Source organism: Stegodyphus dumicola, chromosome 3 (genome assembly GCF_044657685.1).
Source record: "Stegodyphus dumicola isolate Sdum_Otavi_A_Nest chromosome 3, ASM4465768v1".
Taxonomy (NCBI): Eukaryota; Metazoa; Arthropoda; class Arachnida; order Araneae; family Eresidae; genus Stegodyphus; species Stegodyphus dumicola.
Window position 1 is genome coordinate 226,093,192 of NC_140770.1, and position 17,537 is coordinate 226,110,728.

Sequence of the window (17,537 nt, forward strand, 5' to 3'; positions counted from 1 at the left end):
AACCACTGCCTCAGTGCTTGCCTAAGTCCATAAAGACTCTTAAGAAGCTTGCACACACGACCACTGTTGTCACTGTAGCCCATTGGTTGTTCCATGTAGATTGTTTCTTGGAGATCACCATTCAGAAATGCAGTCTTTACATCTAATGCATAGATTTCAAGATTCTTTTGAACAATGATAGGCAGCACAAGTCGAAGTGATGATGTACTAATTACAGGAGAATAGGTCTCAAAGTAATCAATACCTAGGTTCTGTTCAAAGCCACGAGCAACCAATCTAGCTTTGTAAACATTGTTTCGTTTGATGCGCAACACCCATTTACAGGATATTGGCTTTTCATCCTTTGGCAAGTTGACTAACTCCCACACTTTATTTTTATTAAGAGAAGCTATTTCCTCATCCATGGCTTTCCTCCATAGGACTTGCTCTTCTTTTGGCAATGATGTTATATCCTCATATGTTACTGTATCAAGAGTTGCCAAATTAGCTTCATACACAAAGTAATCATTCAACTTTACAGGTAATTTTATATTTCTTCTTTGCCTAGTAATTTCTTCATGACTTTCTTTAAGATTTCTGGATTCTACATCACTTGAATCATGTACTACTTCATCTTTACTTTCTATGGAAAAATCATCTTGAACTGAGATACATTTCTTTTTCTCTTCATTAAACAACACATTTCGAGAAACCACAACATGATTTGTGACTGGGTCCAGTAAACGATAACCCATGGTAGAGTATCCAATAAAAATCATCTTTTTTGATTTTGGATCCAATTTCTTTCTTAAGTTATTAGGAACTCTCATGTGTGCATCAGATCCAAACACCTTAATAATATTCAAATCTGGCAGCTTCCCATATTTGAGCTCATAGGGTACATTTTCAACAGTCTGATTTGGATTCTATTCTTGAGATATACAGCTGTCTGTACAGCATAGCCCCAGAAGGATTTAGAAAGCTTTGCTTCACATATTAGAGCTCGGGCCTTCTCTAAAAGATATCTGTTGGCTCTCTCAGCCACACCATTTAAAGGAGGTGAATGTGGAGGAGCAGGATCTTCCTCCATATTCACCTCCTTTAAATGGTCCATAGTTCACCAGACACGTATTCCTTGGCATTATCACACCGGATTTTGTAGAGATCAGGATTCTGCTTTAGGAACAATTTAAACACTTCATTTATGTCACTCTTGTGCTTTAAGAGATGCACTTCAGTAAATCTAGAAAAATCGTCTATGATTGTAGCAAAATACTTTTCACCTTCCCTAGTGGGTGGATCAATGGGACCACATATGTCAGTGTGTACCATTCTCATTGGCACATGCTCTCTGCTTCTAGGACCTTTGTTCATAGGAGTGTTGGAATGTGTTGCTAGTACACACTCTTCACAAAAGCTTGAAGGTGACTCAGATACTGGCAAACCCATTTCTTTTAATATTTTATCAGATGAGTGCTCCATGCTCTTGTGCCATAGTTCTGCACTATGATTTGCAATGTATGTTGAAGCTTTTACAGGTTCAAATTGACTCACATACTGTCCTTTCTCATTGAGTTTAGCAAACTCAAATTTTTCATTCCTCTTTTCAATAACAGCCACATCATTCTTAAAAATTACACTGTAACCTGCTTTTTGAATATTCTTCACAGATATTAATTGACCACTCAACTCAGGCACATATAACACATCTTTAAGTAATATTTCTCTTCCATTTAATGTTCCAGGTACTGTACCAATACCTTCTACCTTTAAAACTTCATTTTTCGAAGCACATGCAACAGTTCCAGAAAAAGGTTTAATTTCTTCAAACCACTCACCTTTATTACACATGTGTGTAGATGCTCCAGAATCCAGAATGAAATTTCCAACAGGCTCACCAACCATGAATGTTACTGCAGCCGATTCTCTATAATCTGATTTATGCTTAAATCTGCAATTCTTCCTGTAATGCCCTGGACGTCCACATCCAAAACAAACTAATTTTTTCTTGCAAAGCTTGGCAGTATGACCTTTACTTTTACATTTGTGGCAGATAATATCACGCTTATCAGCGCTAAAAGCTACGTTATTACTTGAGCCAGAAATACGAGAATCGTAAAAATTTCTCTCACCTTGCAATTCTTCAGCATTCAAGAGCCTTTGCATAACAAAGTCCAGCGTAATCATTTCATTTGGCTGGTTCTCAATTGTTGATTTAATAATGTCGTACTCAGAAGGTAGCGACATCAACAAATAAATAATCACATCCATATCTTTGACTTCAGCACCCGAGAGCCGTAGTTCATTTACGATCGCCAACAGTTTATTAATATGTGACTGCATACTGCAATCTCGGCGTTTCTTCAGTGTCGATAATTTCTTTCGTACTAATATTTGACTAACTGCATTCACCTTACGGTATTTATTCTTTAAACTGCTCCAAATTTCACATGCAGAAGATTCATTCGACATGGTCGCCAATATGGCATCATCTAGAAGGGTTAGCAGCAATGCGTAAGCCTTTTTTGCACCTTTGATTTCAGCAACTTTCGTTTCATCCGCTTCAACGTCTAAATATTTATCAAGTTTTTAGCTGCAAACACAGCTTCAACACAACGCTTAAACAGAGAAAAGTTTTTACCATTAAACGGCTCAACATAATACTTTGTGTTCTCATCACATGCTGCCATTTCAAATTTCACTTAACGCGCGATTCTGTTCCAAACAAATAAGTTCCACAAAACAAATATAAATGCTTCATCTCTAGCGTGTTCAATATCAGAACCACGCTCTGCTGTAAAGATTTAAAAAAGGTGAATCAGAGGCTGATGATCAACCTAAGCAAAAGTATAAGACAGTTACGGTTAAAATATATGACATTAAAACAAGAACGGGGAGTACGTGTGATTATGCTCAACGTGAGGCTCAGATTATAGATCATTCCGGATTATGGGTGTCCAAATTAACGACTTTTGACTGCATAAATAAGTACCATAATTTCCGGAAGAAACGCCGCGCCGTTTACGTGTTTAAAACTTAAATTTTCAGCGGGTGCGGCGTTTAGGTGCACTAATAATAAAATATTTCCTATGATGGTCATTGTACATAGTTTGGATGGCCTTGTCATTGTGCATAGACTGGTGCTGTTCCCACACAAAAGACCACTGCGCGAACGTTATTTTGTTTACATTCTTTCCCTTGATGCATGCCTTATTCACCCTAAATGAGATCTCAGAACAATAACATTCTTCCCCCTTTCAAATCAACATTCTCATCAGTTCGAATAGTCTCTCTCCTCTGCCATTCGATGAATCTTCCAGGACCCATCCTTTCCCCACCCCTGCCTTTTCTGCAATTTTTTTCAAAGGGGGACACGACTCCACCTGCCTCGCAATAACGAACTCTGACAATAATGAACTCTGACATATTTCCCCTTCAGAATGGATTTTTCTTGGCATTCTGCCAGATACAGATCCCATCAGTTTGGGTACAAGTACTTGCTGGATAGTTTTTAAGTAAGAAGGGAGTGGAAAATTTTTGAAAATGTCCCTAAACGCCACAGAAGCTATACTGCTGGTTTTAAGCTTAATGTAATTTCACGTGCTGAACAAATTGGAAATCGAGCAGCAGCTCGAGAGTTTGAAGTGGATGACAGATGTATTCGACGGTGGAGAACTGAAAAAGAACTTCTTAAAAATAAGCCACAACAGAAACGAGCCAAAAGAAGTGGTACTGTAAGGTGGCCAAATCTAGAAGACGACCTTGCAAACTGGATAAAGGAGCAACGAGGAAAGGGAATGGCAATTTCGACTGTAAAAATTCGCTTACAAGCAAAATTTATAGCAAAACGAATGAACATAAATGATTTCAAAGGAGGTGTAGCAGATTTATGAAAAGAAAAAATATTTCTGTACGTACTAGAACAACAGTCGGGCATCAATTACCAATGGACTGGCAGGATAAAAAGTCATCTTTTCTAAAATATGTAACAGCTATTATTGACAAAAAAAAAAACTTCTTCGGTCGCAGATAATAAATATGGATGAAACGCTGTTAGCTTTCGACTCTCCTGCAAACAGAACTGTTGATGGAACTGGTGCAAAAACTGTATCTATGTTTATGACGGGGCATGAAAGAACGTCATTTACATGTGTGTTAGCTTGTGCCGCAAACGGTGACAAGCTAAAGCCGGTGATCATTTTTAAACGAAAGACTATTCGAAAGGGAGATGGTATGTCATATATCAGCACTTATGTTGAGTTTTTGCATCTATACGGCCCACAACGATGTCACGCACAATTTAATCTATTGCGGCGTTTCTGTGTAATTTTAATTTTTTCCCCACCATTTTTCTCGAGTGCGGCATTTATGCTGATGCGGCCTTTCTTCCGGAAATTAGGGTGACAGTCACAGGTATTTATTTGAATTTGAAGTTAATGAAAAATAAAAATCCTTAAATAGAAAAGCTTAATTTTTGCAAAAAACATATGAAATGAACAGTAGAAATTTATTGAAAATAATCCATTACATGTTTGAAAGTCTGCATTGCAGGCATTTGTTTCCATGTGGATATTAAAGTGACTGATGGTCTTTCTTCATTATCACCAACAGTTATCATGATTTTTTTTTTTAATTGGGAGATGTATTTTAAGGCATCTATGTAGATTTTTATGTCACACTTTTCATCTGGCTCTCTATCTTTTTCACTACTTTCCAAGCTATTTTTGTTAAATCTTATCATCAGTTACTGTTGAAATAAGAGAGTTTATATTGTAATTGGTATGTTCAGTACACAAGGTTTCATCAATTTATAAATATTCTTGCATTTGAACACAGCAATTGATTTTGTTAAGTTCTTTTTCATCAGTATATTTTCACTGATTGCATGGCAAAGTGGAATTGCTTTATTGAAACAGTGCTGAACACAACATTGTGGTATGGATTTAACACCCTTTGGTATCCACGGAATGACATTCAATAATACATTAACACATTTTGCAAGCTCATTGCTGTTGACGAAGAATATGCCATAAAAACATTTTTCTGTAATGAACCGTGAATAATATCCCTTAATCCAAAATCTGTAATACTGATGTTGTATTAAGTGGGAAAAACACTAATTTCATTGGCTTCAGTTTTAGATTTAGTGGGTAAGCTGGCGAATTGTCAAGAAAATAGGCTCAATCAACCATTCTGACATTATGCTTTTCCTCATCTGTGACTTTTTATTGTGATGCCAGTGGATCGATAAATATTTTCGATTGATGTGTTTGAAGCATCCTGATTGTTTTAGCTGTGCCAATTGCAAGTGTTTGCCCAAACTCTCATTTTATGTTTTGACAAACACAGTGAGACATTCCTTGGAGCTTTTACCACCAGAGTACTTTTATCCTTTGAAGTATAGAGTTTTGTTAGAAAATTCTATAAAATAATCCAGTTTCATCTGCTTTGTGGATGTTTTTAGTTTCATATCCTTCACCAATTTTATTCAGCCTTTTTTATCCAATCTGTTACATGTTGCATATCTACTGACTTTTCTTCACCACACAGTCTTAAAAGTAATGTTATGCCTAACTAACTATTTGATGCTTTGAAGTTCTGGAGGTACATACTTCCCCCAAAATTTTTTTTGCCTTTTCTTACAATAATATTCTGCTTAAGAAACATTGTTTGCTCTTACAGAACAAAACTAGTTGAACACTGCTGTATTTATCAATTTCACATGCTTCAGTTTTGCTAAATTTTATTGTCTTGGGATATTAACTTGAATTAGTAATCCATAATATTTTATTTTTTCTCTTCCTGCAACACATGACTTACTTGGTTTTTACTTATTTAAAATTTCTACCCTAAATCTCTTAAAATAAAGTTTTAAATTTCTGCTTGATAAATTGTATCAACTTTTTGTTTTAATTTTAACTGTTTCCTCCTTGAAGCTATGCTAGGTAAACATGTAAAAATAAAACACAAGTACAAAACTGCATCTTTTAATCCTCCCCAGTCCTAGCAAGAGATAACAATGATTGAAGTTTTTACTCTTCTTACATTGTGACTTTACTTACATTGTGAGATCTTTGTGCCTTGGCAAGTGGGCAGTCATCTCACCACAGTTTCTTTCTCATTATTTCCTGTTTTTGAGGACAACTTGCTTATACTGTCCCCCCCCCCTTACTGGCAGCAAGAATAACTGGATTTTCAATTCTATGAATGTGAAATATTCTTTTGATTGTGCACCACAGCTTACTTTTTCCCAGTTTATTGTTCTCCTTTCGACTACTGAAAAGTAATTTTCAAAAGAGAGGGATTAACTTTTCCATTTTATTATTATCTTGTCATAAAACTATCTTTCACGGAGCACAAATTTACCTTTGAAACCTTGGGAGATTATTGTATATACCCGCGTATAAGGCGACCCCCCACTTCAACATAAAAAATTCGTAGAAAATAAGAAACCCGCATATAAGACGACTCCCCACTTCCGAAATCGATCGAGAAACTTCGAAAAATTTTTTTTTTAAGTACTACATTTATTCAAAATCGTCTGAGAAAAAAAAGTAAATATATGATAAAAAATACCTTGGTAAATAAACAAAATCAAAATCCTTCAACGTCCGATTCATGGTCAGATTCGTCAAACATTTCATAGAGCTCTTCTGTCGTCATTGGCTCGTCATCATACATATTTTCAGTCTCTAACTCTGTATTGTTACAATCACTACTAGAGCCTTCGTCGTCATTTTCACTTTCAAAAACAGCATCATCTTCCGTGCCGTCTAGTTCGTTGCTAATACAACATTTTTTACATGATTTTATAATCATTTCAACAAAAGTATTTCATGAATGAACAATAACTGTTATAAAGACTTATACGTATGTAAAAACTATCTGCATTTCTCTTTTCTTGGCGTGTTGGCGAAACTTTTTTATTGCTCGATATTGATCGGTTGTTCGGGTGCCAAAAATTCTTTGGTTTAATCGAAACTTACTCTAGTTAAAGTATGAAACTCTGTGATTAGTTCGTCACATAATTTAAGTCATGAAATTACTTCAAGTAAGTGACTTATTTGATAAGTCGTCCAATTTGAGTGTGGGAAGAAAACAACTGCATTATATAAAGAAACTTTTGAACTTCCTTCAACGTCCTTTAATTAATATTTAACGATTCTTTAAATTTTTTATGGCCCCGCATATAAGTCGACCCCCCCCCCACATTGAAGTCTTTTTTTTTGTCGAAAATATCTCAACTTATATGCGGATATATACGGTACTTGCAAAGAGTATTTCTATTTTTATTCATTTCTCTACTTCTGTCTCGTTTTTGAAACTTTTTTAGTATCTCTTAAATAGAATGTCCCATAATGAGAGGTAAGGTCTCTATTCAGAATGACTGGGACTAACAGTATTGTCTTTTAAATAGAAGAGTCCCTTACAAAAAGTGCTACTATGTATCTGGTGGTAATGAAAGTTTTCCACCGAAAAATATTCTTAATAAAGTTAGGGAAAAAAAGGAACTTGAAAGCAGGATGTTTAGTGCAGGTAGTAATCACCACCGAAATCTATAATTTTTCTGCCAACGTTTTTGATAGTTTTTGAAAGCCTTCAGCCCAGAAACTTGGTAGCTGTGACTCCAAAAACATCAATCTGATTTCATACATCCTGAGCAGAATGAAAGATAACATCAGCAAGATGTAGCTGCAAGTGTAAAAAAAGGTAGAAATCTGAAGGAGTGATATTTGGGACTAGATGCAGGGTGTAACAAAAGATCCCATTCAAGTATGTACAGAGTCCAGCTGGTGAATGCAGACACCAGCTGTGGTCTTGCATTATCTTGATGGAACATTATCTTTTTTGCGTTGGAACTCACTTTGACATTATTCCTTGATAGCAATGTCAACACGGACTAGCATCTCGTTGTACACCTTACCGTCAAGGGTTTTACCATTTTCCAAATACCCTTTGTATATAATACCCCGGCAATCTCACCAAATACAAAGCCTGAGCTTAATGTTAGTCAAATTGCACTTCGCGATGTTGCTGGTGGGCTCACCGAAAGCAGCCCAACCCCCTTTTTGGCTTGTATTGTTGAAGTAAATCCACTTTTCATCACAAGTGACTATCTAGTCCAGAATTTTGTCATTGCATTGATATTCGAGCAAATTAGTGCAGGACCGAATACATCTGGCCTTATCTGCTTTAGTCAGCTCATGCGGTACCCAGCAGTCTTAACTCTATGCTATGTATGGCATGACTAATGAACATGGCACTGACATCTAACTCTTAAGCAAGCTCTTGAGTGGTTGCATACTGATCTTCTTCCTTAAGTTTTTGCAGCCGGGACTCATCAGTAGACCAACCAGAGCGCTCTGCTCCTTTAATGTCATAGTCCTTGTTTTTGAACTTTTTGAAATTTTTAAAAGTATACATTTTTTATAAATGAATATAGGAAAAATTTAATAAAGTACTTAAACACATATACATACAGAGATAAGAAATGTTACATTAATTTGAGGTAAATCATTTTATGGATTGGGCCACATAATTATTTCTATTGGGGGGTAGTGTATTTTTTCCTTGATTATTCTGCAGCAAGATCTTATTGTGATACACTTAGCACATTCTGCATAGGGGTTAACAATGTCATTAAATTTACTTGAAATCATTTTGAGCTCATATGACACATGTTACATGGAGCTGTTTTTCACTGTTATTTCAACATTTTTTTTTTAATATATGTAGGTACGCTGTGCTTCGGAAGAGTTAGATAATTATGTGTCTAGGGAAATCAATTCATTTTGTGCTGCCCTAAGAAGTCAAGAAGGTCCTTATAGTGGTCAGGTATAATGTCATTTGAATTTTTTTGTTTCTCAATGCACAAATGAGATATTTAATGCAACAATGTGACCATCTTTTCCTGAAATTCAAAACAGCTTTTTTAGTTGAGGTATATAATATGTGATGATACAAATTTTTTTTCTGAGTCATACTAATATTATATTATTAAAATATGTTCCCATCAAAAAGTATCAGTTATTGTTAAAATTACATATAGTTTTTTAATTAATCACTTTATTATACTAATAAGAAATGGATTGCAATAATTTGAAAGGTAAATTAAATCTTACATAATATGAATTTTTCATGTTTTACAGGGATTGGACTTTTAGCAAAACACCTCTTTCAGATGTTAATGTATTTTTTTAAGCTTCCTTGTTTTGCTATTATTATATGTAAAATTTTAGATGTAAATCATCACTGTCACTCCTTTTGCAATGAATATGCTTTGAAATGTCCGGTGTAAAGTTTTATGCCTCTTTTAAAGGTAGAATTAGTTTGTTAGTAATGTAATGCCCAGATTCCTATAGTAAATAGTAGAAGGAGGTTCAGATACATTCAATTTTTGGTTGTTTTTAAACCAGAAAAAGTGTGAATACAAAAGATTCTCTTGATTGTTCCATTACAAACAGGACTGGACAAATGAAGGCAAAAATGTCAAAAAGTGTATTTCATGTCAAATATAAATAAACTTATCATGCATCCAGGATGAGCATGGGCAGTCCTTGTTTTTTAGTGCTTTTTGGGGTTGCAAACATGTCTATGATTTGAGGATTTTTTAAAATTTTAATCCTGTATAGACTTCACATTTTTAAACATTCCCTTACGGTCATGCATCTCTCAGCCGACCTTGGAACAATGCTGTTGATTTTGACGGAGCCATGGCTACTGGTCTCACCACAACTTTTTACTCAGTCATTTGGCAGCACAACAAGGGCAGTGTTGTTCACACATGAAAACACCTCCCACAAAAGGGGTGTGTTTTCGTGTGTGAAGTAACTCATCTACATATTTTTGATTATTTTATCTCTGTTCATTTTTATCTCATCATTTAGCAGTATCCGAAAGAAAGTGTGTGTTTAATGTTAACCTGCAACAGGAATGCAAATTTTGGAAATCATATAATGAGAGTAACAATGAACATGTTTATTACACATTATGTACTGAAGAATTTTCTGTTGCACATAAAAGAATGGTCATATTGAAGACCATGTGAAAAGAGCTAAACAAAGGAGTGCTATTAATGCTACTGCTTCATCAAACATAAGGGATTTTTCTTTAACCCAAAGGCAGGAATAACAATGCAGTGATCTGGAGTGTGCTACTAAAGAAGCTACAATTTGATACTGCACTTCCAGACATGAACTGAGTTTCAAAGCATCAGACTGCACATCTGAACTGGTTAAAAAGTTATATGACTCACAATTTTCATCAGCTAGAATCAAAATTGAGGTAGTATACTTTAACATTATTTCACCATTTATAATTTGTATTTGATAATGTGTTGTTTCCTTGGAAAATATTAATTATATTAACAATAATGATGGGTGAAGTGAAATAAAACTTGTCCCAATTGCTGGGAGATATTTCAATCCAGAGGAGGGAATTCGATTACATTTTAAAATTTTGATGATGTGTCAGATGAAACTGCAGAAGTTTGGAATCAGTTTCTTTTGCAGCATGTGAAAACTACAAACTTGAAGAAAAGTTGTCTTGCTGTACTGCTTATAATGCCAACACTTTAGTAATTGGTTGTTCAGCCCACATTATACACAATTCACTGCAAACAGCATTTAATTCTCTACTTTTCAATGTAGACGTTATTGTTATAAAAGTTCATAAATATTTTCACACATATACAGTTAGAGTAGTGAAACTTAGAGTTTGATAAATTTGTGGAAACCAATTCTAGAAAAGCATTATCTCATAGCACAAGGTTCCTTAGTTTATTACCCACAATAAACAGAAATCTTTCCATTTTTTATGTCTAAAAATAATGTTTTTTATCTTGTGATAAATGCTCAGAGTTATTATTTGACTTTTTATAAAATCCATAAAGCGAATTGATTTTGAAATTTTTATATGGTACTCTACAGTTATTTAATAATGTAGTTCTGAAAGTGGAAGCTAATTCTGTTACAGCAATAGAAGCATTTTAGACATACTCTGAATTAATTTGTCAACTTCGGGAATGAAAAAAGCCACAAATTTATACCATCTTCTGCCGAAGAATTGCTTGATGTTAAGGAACAAAAATTCTTCTCAAGCATAGACAGTTTTTATAATTCTTGTGTCCAGTACTTTAAAGTTGTGGAGTACCAGTTTTGATAAAGTTAGTAAGTTTCATTGGATAAATTTATGAACTGAAAATATCTGCTCTGATGCAGAAGATAGTGCACAAATTGTTGATGAAATTACAAAAGATTCCATAAATATTGATGACCTATTTGATGAATGTTCATTGTCGAACCAGATAATTCAAAATCAAGAGGTAGTATGTGGTTCAGGTTTTGAAAAAGTACCAAGTACTGTTGAAGTGGAAAGCAATTTTTTAGGTCTTTTAAAAGATTGGATATTTCATGTTGCAATGTTTCTGAAATGGTTGAGTTTATGATACCTGTGCCTGGAACATCTGGTCCAGTCGAGAGAGTTTTTTTCAATTATAGAAACAGGGAACATTTGGCCTGTAGAAAGGGTTAAACTTTTAGTGTCTACTATGAAAGATCTGCTAAATATTAAAATTAATTCAGAACTTTCTTCTTATGAATTTTTTGGTGTAATTAAACAAACCATTTCTAAAATATCTTGTCTAGTGAAAAATACAACTGAATAAATAAACTTTAATGTTTCAGTAAACTGTTAAGAGTTTTAAGTAGTTTCAAAAATATGTCCTGGGTTGAATAAAAAAAAATATGGTAAGCCTAGACTTGTATGAATTATTGTTTGCTAGAGGTAACTTAGAATCCGAATTTTATTTTGCTTCCTTAAAAAGGCAAAATACTTGGAGACTATGAAGTTATCTTTTTGCAAATATTTTGTTCAGAAGGTAAAATTGCTTGCATGCATAACTGAGCAATACATATATATAAACAAGATTAAGAAATTTCAAAATTGGGACAATAATTATAAGCAGCAAAAAGAATTAAATAATCAAAATGTAATAATTAAATCAAAATTGATGGTTAACATTATAATTGGAAGAACGTGCAACAAAATTCGACCCCCCGCCTCCCAAATAAACCTCAATAACGTAATAAAAAGAAAAAGAAAAATAAAAAAAGCAAATAGTTGAAAATTCCTTGGTCTTTTTTAAGGAACAGCAAAAAGTTTTCAACAGAACCACATTCTGTGTTATACCTGGATGGTTATAAATTCATGAAATAAATCAAAAGTAAGTGTGCAAAATAAAGAACAAATTAAATTAAATTTTTTTTACAATACAAATACAAATGCATTAAAATAAATTAAAAAAAAATAGTATTTTTAATAAATCATGGTTTAATCTACTTCAACATAACTTAAAACAAATAATACTGTTTAACATTTAAGCAGTATAAAATAAGTATTCTCAAAATTAGAAACCAGATAAACATTTTTTTTATATGCTTTATGAATGCACATTTAATATTTTTTTCATAATAAAACAAGTAGAAAGTCCTGATTCTTAATTTCACTTCAGTGTTAAAATACCTCCATATTGAAGAAAAAATCATTTTGTAGCATAAACCCATATGATCAGCAATTTGCTACATAGCTGCCTTTTTGCTTATCATACATCTCAAACCAAAACACACTAAATCAAGACATTTTACAGACAAGTTGATTTTACACCTGCTGAATAATTCATATCCCTGATACTAATCTGGCAAATCATTCTATCTTATTTTTTACTTTAATCGCGGCATGACTATCAACACGTGGCAGCTTGAGAAATGGTTCATGCGGTGATGTCTAAACAGTTTTTAAAAAATGTATTAGTAAGTCAATACCAAAAAGCAAGGCAACTCTTTATGTTGACATTATGCTTGGTGATGATTATAGACTTCAGCTAATGAGTGTGTTGGTGAAGAGAAATTTAAATACAGATTTTGTAAATGTTACTCATAGGCCAATAGATTACATTTTGTATTATTTGAATTGAGGAAACTTATTTGTTATTCAGGTGAGCCCAAGACTTGTGCCTGAGCTGGTGCTGCAACACTGGGTAATAGAATTTGCAGAAGACAAATTTTTTAGGATGTAAAGAAACATTAAGGAACAAAATTAAGCATTGTCATAATTTGATGACTGAAGAGGCACGTGGCAACATAATTTAGGACATGCAGAGACTACACTGGATGCAAATTGTCTAGTTATGGCCCTATGGCCCTGAATAAACCTTAAGTATATGTTGGAATTTATTTATTCAGGAGTCGGATAAGCCATAATCGTGTCTGAAGTACGTGTAAGCAATGCTGATCCTAGACCTTCAGCTGTTCATGTGCAGAATAATATTGGGCACTCTTTTTTTTTATAAACCTTATGTTTTAACTTTTCAAATTAATAATCATTTCGTTGCCCATAAAACTGGTTGCCCTTGTGCTGTGCATAATCTTGCCCCTCAACTAGGATCGGCCGTGGTTCTAAGTATAATAAATAACTAATATAATTCAAGCTTAACCTTGTCAGTGTGCATTAAAAGCAAGACAAAATTTAGCGGAACATGTCTTTAGTCAGCAATCTCATGATACATCGCCAGCTTTATGATACTAAGCTTTATGGTGATTGCCACGAAATTAAAGATATTCAGATTTTTCAATTAATGATTTTTTTAAAGAAATATGAAAAAGTGGTAATTAATAAAGATGATATAACAAAACATTTGATTGTGATGACAATGCTTCAATCATTAATCAACTAATGGATGGAGAAATCTGATGTATGTTTGGTTTTAAGTTTAGGAAATACTATGAATAGTGAAGAAAGTGACAGATAGGTGCTTGAGAGTGAAAACATTTTTATTGACAATTTAGTGGGAATTTTTGACACTGCAAATATGGGCTGTTAAGAATGTAACTTTCTAACTGAACAAGAAATTATGCTTATATATAGAAGTAAAGAAAAAGTTCTAACATAAAAAAAAAGCAACTTGCGTTGAATGAAATATTTAATAAAGCAAACATATATTCATTTTTTTTGGTAAATTTTTGATATTTCTAAAGTCTTCAATGTTTTATTATTTTTAAACCACTAATTCGTATTGTAATTTAAAATTCCTACATGTTATGTTTTTAGATTTAAACTGACGATCTAATACCTGTCTGAAAAATCTGAAATCCAGAATTGCCTCCTGATTAGTCCATGAACCGCCAGCCAGTAGTGTGGTCCAGGGTTTGAATCCCAGTGAACGGGCTGACTGCAGGATCGTTTTCATTGCTTTTCCCATGTGTAATGTGTGTATGAGCCAGTTTTGCTTAAAAACCCTTCATGAAGGCTCCCAATAGGCAGATAGTCCATGAGCACTCCGCCAGAATTAAATAAATCAACCCAATACTGTGCACTTTTTGTAAAATTAAATAAATTTATTGAAAATATAAAATTTCAGGAGTGATTATAAAACAGCGCATATAATATTCATTTAAATAATTTTGGGTTGAAAAAGAGTCAAAAAGACAAATTGATTTTCTCATGTAAACCAATGTAAAGAGCCAAATTTTCGTTGACTTAAAATATTGATCTAGCAACTCTGATTATAAAAATATATTGTTACGAAATGTTAAGGCGCGGTAAGGTAGCTTCCCCGCAAAGCAGTTTTAAGGTTGTCATAAAATGGCAAGGGAAGGCAGCATTGCCACATTTGGCGACAAAATTGGCGATATGCCATGGATGGATGGAGGGAGAACCTTATGGAGCGAATTCTTACTGGTTTAGCCCAGAATGTTTTCGAACACAAGCCGAAAGCTATATAAACCCTGCTGGTCCGCAGTCAGTTAGTGTGCCTTGTCGAGAGGACGAGCGTGTGTGCCTCACATAGAGTGCGAGTTAGTCAGTATCGAGTTGGTGTCTTGTCTAGCGAGTCAATCCCTGCGGAGTTGATCGAGTTGACAGTTGGGCAGTGAGTGCCAAGTGGGTCGTCAAGTTCACCGAAGGAGTCTCTTAGTATATCGTGGTTAGTGCATTGTCGAGAGAGCGTGTTGAGCTCCGGGAACGACTGAATCGAAGAGTTGGGAGCCGTGCTCTGTGTGTCGTCGAGTGCATCGCAAGTTGTAGCGTGGAGAGTCTTGAGAGTACGTGGAGTCCCAAGAACGACTGAGCAGAGTCAGGAGCTGTACTCTGGTGCTTTGCAGTGAAGCTGTCTCCAACGTGATAGACTGATAACCTGAAGGCTGTGTCGCTGATTGTGTCAGCGTGTTTATAGTAGTTCATCGATGACTGTAAAACATGTTTTGGAGCTTTCCTGACAATACTGGCCAATAAAGTGTGTTTTGATACTTCATCAAGTAGTGTCATCGTTATTCACTCCAAATCCACAGAAACCCCATACGAACGTGAAGGAAGAAAATAACGTAACAACTGATGTCAGAAGAAGAGAATGCAACAATATAAACATCTTGCACGTTTTTAGTTTTTTTTTTTAAACATTCTATCATTAAAGTTTAATAACTCATTTACCGTTATACCTTTAGATGTTCCAAGTTATTTATTCATAATTATGCAGAATAAATTTTTAATATTTTAATTTTAAAAAACTATAAATTTATTTAATATCATTTATTATGCAAAGTTGCTTAAATTTTTAAAAAAAAATTCATTTACATTTGTGTACCAGTTACTTTTCTTAATAGCTTTTTTTATTACAAAATGTTTCTTATTAAGAAATATGATGGCTAATTGTGAAATTATTGGTTATAACTTAAAAAAGGACATTTATATTAAATTTTATTAAAACTTTAATATTGAGTCTGCTAGAAAGTTCTGCATAGATTGAGATATTTTCTTATTATTATTATGCTACTTCTGATTAGGAGTGACCTTGATTGAAGCAAATGGGTCTTTTCCATTCATACTGTATAATTATAGCATGCATTGTGGCATGATTTTTTTTTTTTTTTCATTGCACTGTTGAGAATAGAGGAGCCGCAAGTTCATTTTTTGAATATTATGCTCTTTTATTAAAAAAAAAAAAAAAATAGTCAGACTGTATGCAGAATTTCTGCTATATATGGGCAAAGTGCTGGTCGTAGTCCACAGCTTGAAGGTGGTTTGAGAAGTTTAAAAGTGGAAATTTTAGCCTCAAAGATGATGTCCTTTCTGGACAAACAACTTTTGCAAAAATCTATTGAAAGAAATTATGACTGAAAATTCAAGCTATAAAGTTTAGGAACTAACATACTAAATATTCCTAAAAGTACAATATATAATCACTTGAATATGATTGGATGTGTAAGTTGCTGTGATGTGTGAGTGCTCCATTTTGTAACAAACCACACTCTCGAATAGCATGTTTTTCACGTAATGCAGTGGATCAAATATCATAGAACATCATATCATATCATAAATGGAGAATCAAGATGAATTAGTTTAAGATCCAAGAATTTATTGAAGGATGTGTATGGTTATCATCTAAAAATGTTTTCCATATTGATGGAACCAGTCTTTTCTTTCATCTTATTCCTTCAGCATTCCTAGTCCCTAAAGGGGTTCAGTATCAAGTCACTTCTCTCTTTTACTCTGACCAAATACTGAGGAAATAGAAGGTGATACCTTCACTTATATGAAGTCAGAAATACCAAGAAGTGTCATGTTTTTGATATACAGAGAACAGATAAAAGATGAATGATTTTTAATGTATTTGCAGAATACCTGAAAAAATACATGGCATTAAAACGAAAAAATAATTTTATGTTTAAAATTTACTATTTTTTTTAATTAAAATTTTTTAAATCTTTATATTGTTTGATTCTTGTGATTTAAAAAATAAAATATTTGACTAAAATATGACTAATATTTTAAGAAACTAAAAAAAGGGTGATAAAATTGTATAAAGCAGAGGCACAATAATAGAACTGTATGAAGCAATGCATGCAACTTATGTGCGGATGCATGTTATTGTGGAGCAGAATCACTCCTACCGTGAGCAGCCAGGCCGTTTGCTCTTCATGGTCTTGCGTAAGCTATGGAGTGTCTCGCAGCACACATCACCATTAATGGTTTTCCTGTGCTCAAGGAATTCGACAAGTGACCTTGGATGTCGAAAGAGATGGTGAGCATCACCTTGCTTGCTGAGAGCACAGCTTTGAATTTTTTAGGGGGAGGTGATGATGCATGCTCCTATTGCATGCTGTTCCAGTTTGGCTTGAAGTGATAGCACCACCTCTTTTCACTGGTGATGATCTGTTCTATGAAAGTAGGGTCTTCATGTTATTGGAACAAGTGTCACAGTTTTAGTACAGTATGCAGTACCTTTTGCGATTCACTGACCTTCTTCATAACCCATTGTGCGCACACTTTCCAGTAAACTAACCTGTCTGCTTATTTGTCCACACTGTTCCAACGCTGGCCTCACCATCACTGGCCTCACCATCACTGCCAATATTCACATTGTGACATGCTGATCGCTTCTCACTAAATTGTTCACCTTTTCGAAGAGTTTGCTGGTGATAACCATGTTTGCCTGGTCACGTCTCAAGTCATCTCTCAGATACACCCAGCCTTCATGAAAACAGGCACTGCATTTTCTCACTGAC

The 17,537-nt window shown here is 34.2% G+C and overlaps 1 protein-coding gene across 3 annotated transcripts in view; it reads left to right on the top strand.

Annotated features, from left to right (window-relative positions):
- The window catches only part of Atg101 (autophagy-related protein 101), a 69,972-nt gene that overhangs the window by 38,261 nt on the left and 14,174 nt on the right, over positions 1-17,537 (top strand). For 2 of the 3 annotated variants that reach the window (XM_085813871.1, XM_085813872.1), the window contains one exon: positions 8,716-8,814. The exons of the other annotated variant lie outside the window; for it this stretch is intronic. In XM_085813871.1, the coding sequence (XP_085669997.1) occupies positions 8,716-8,814 (99 nt within the window). The remainder of the gene's footprint in view (positions 1-8,715; positions 8,815-17,537) is intronic. 3 annotated transcript variants of the gene reach the window in all.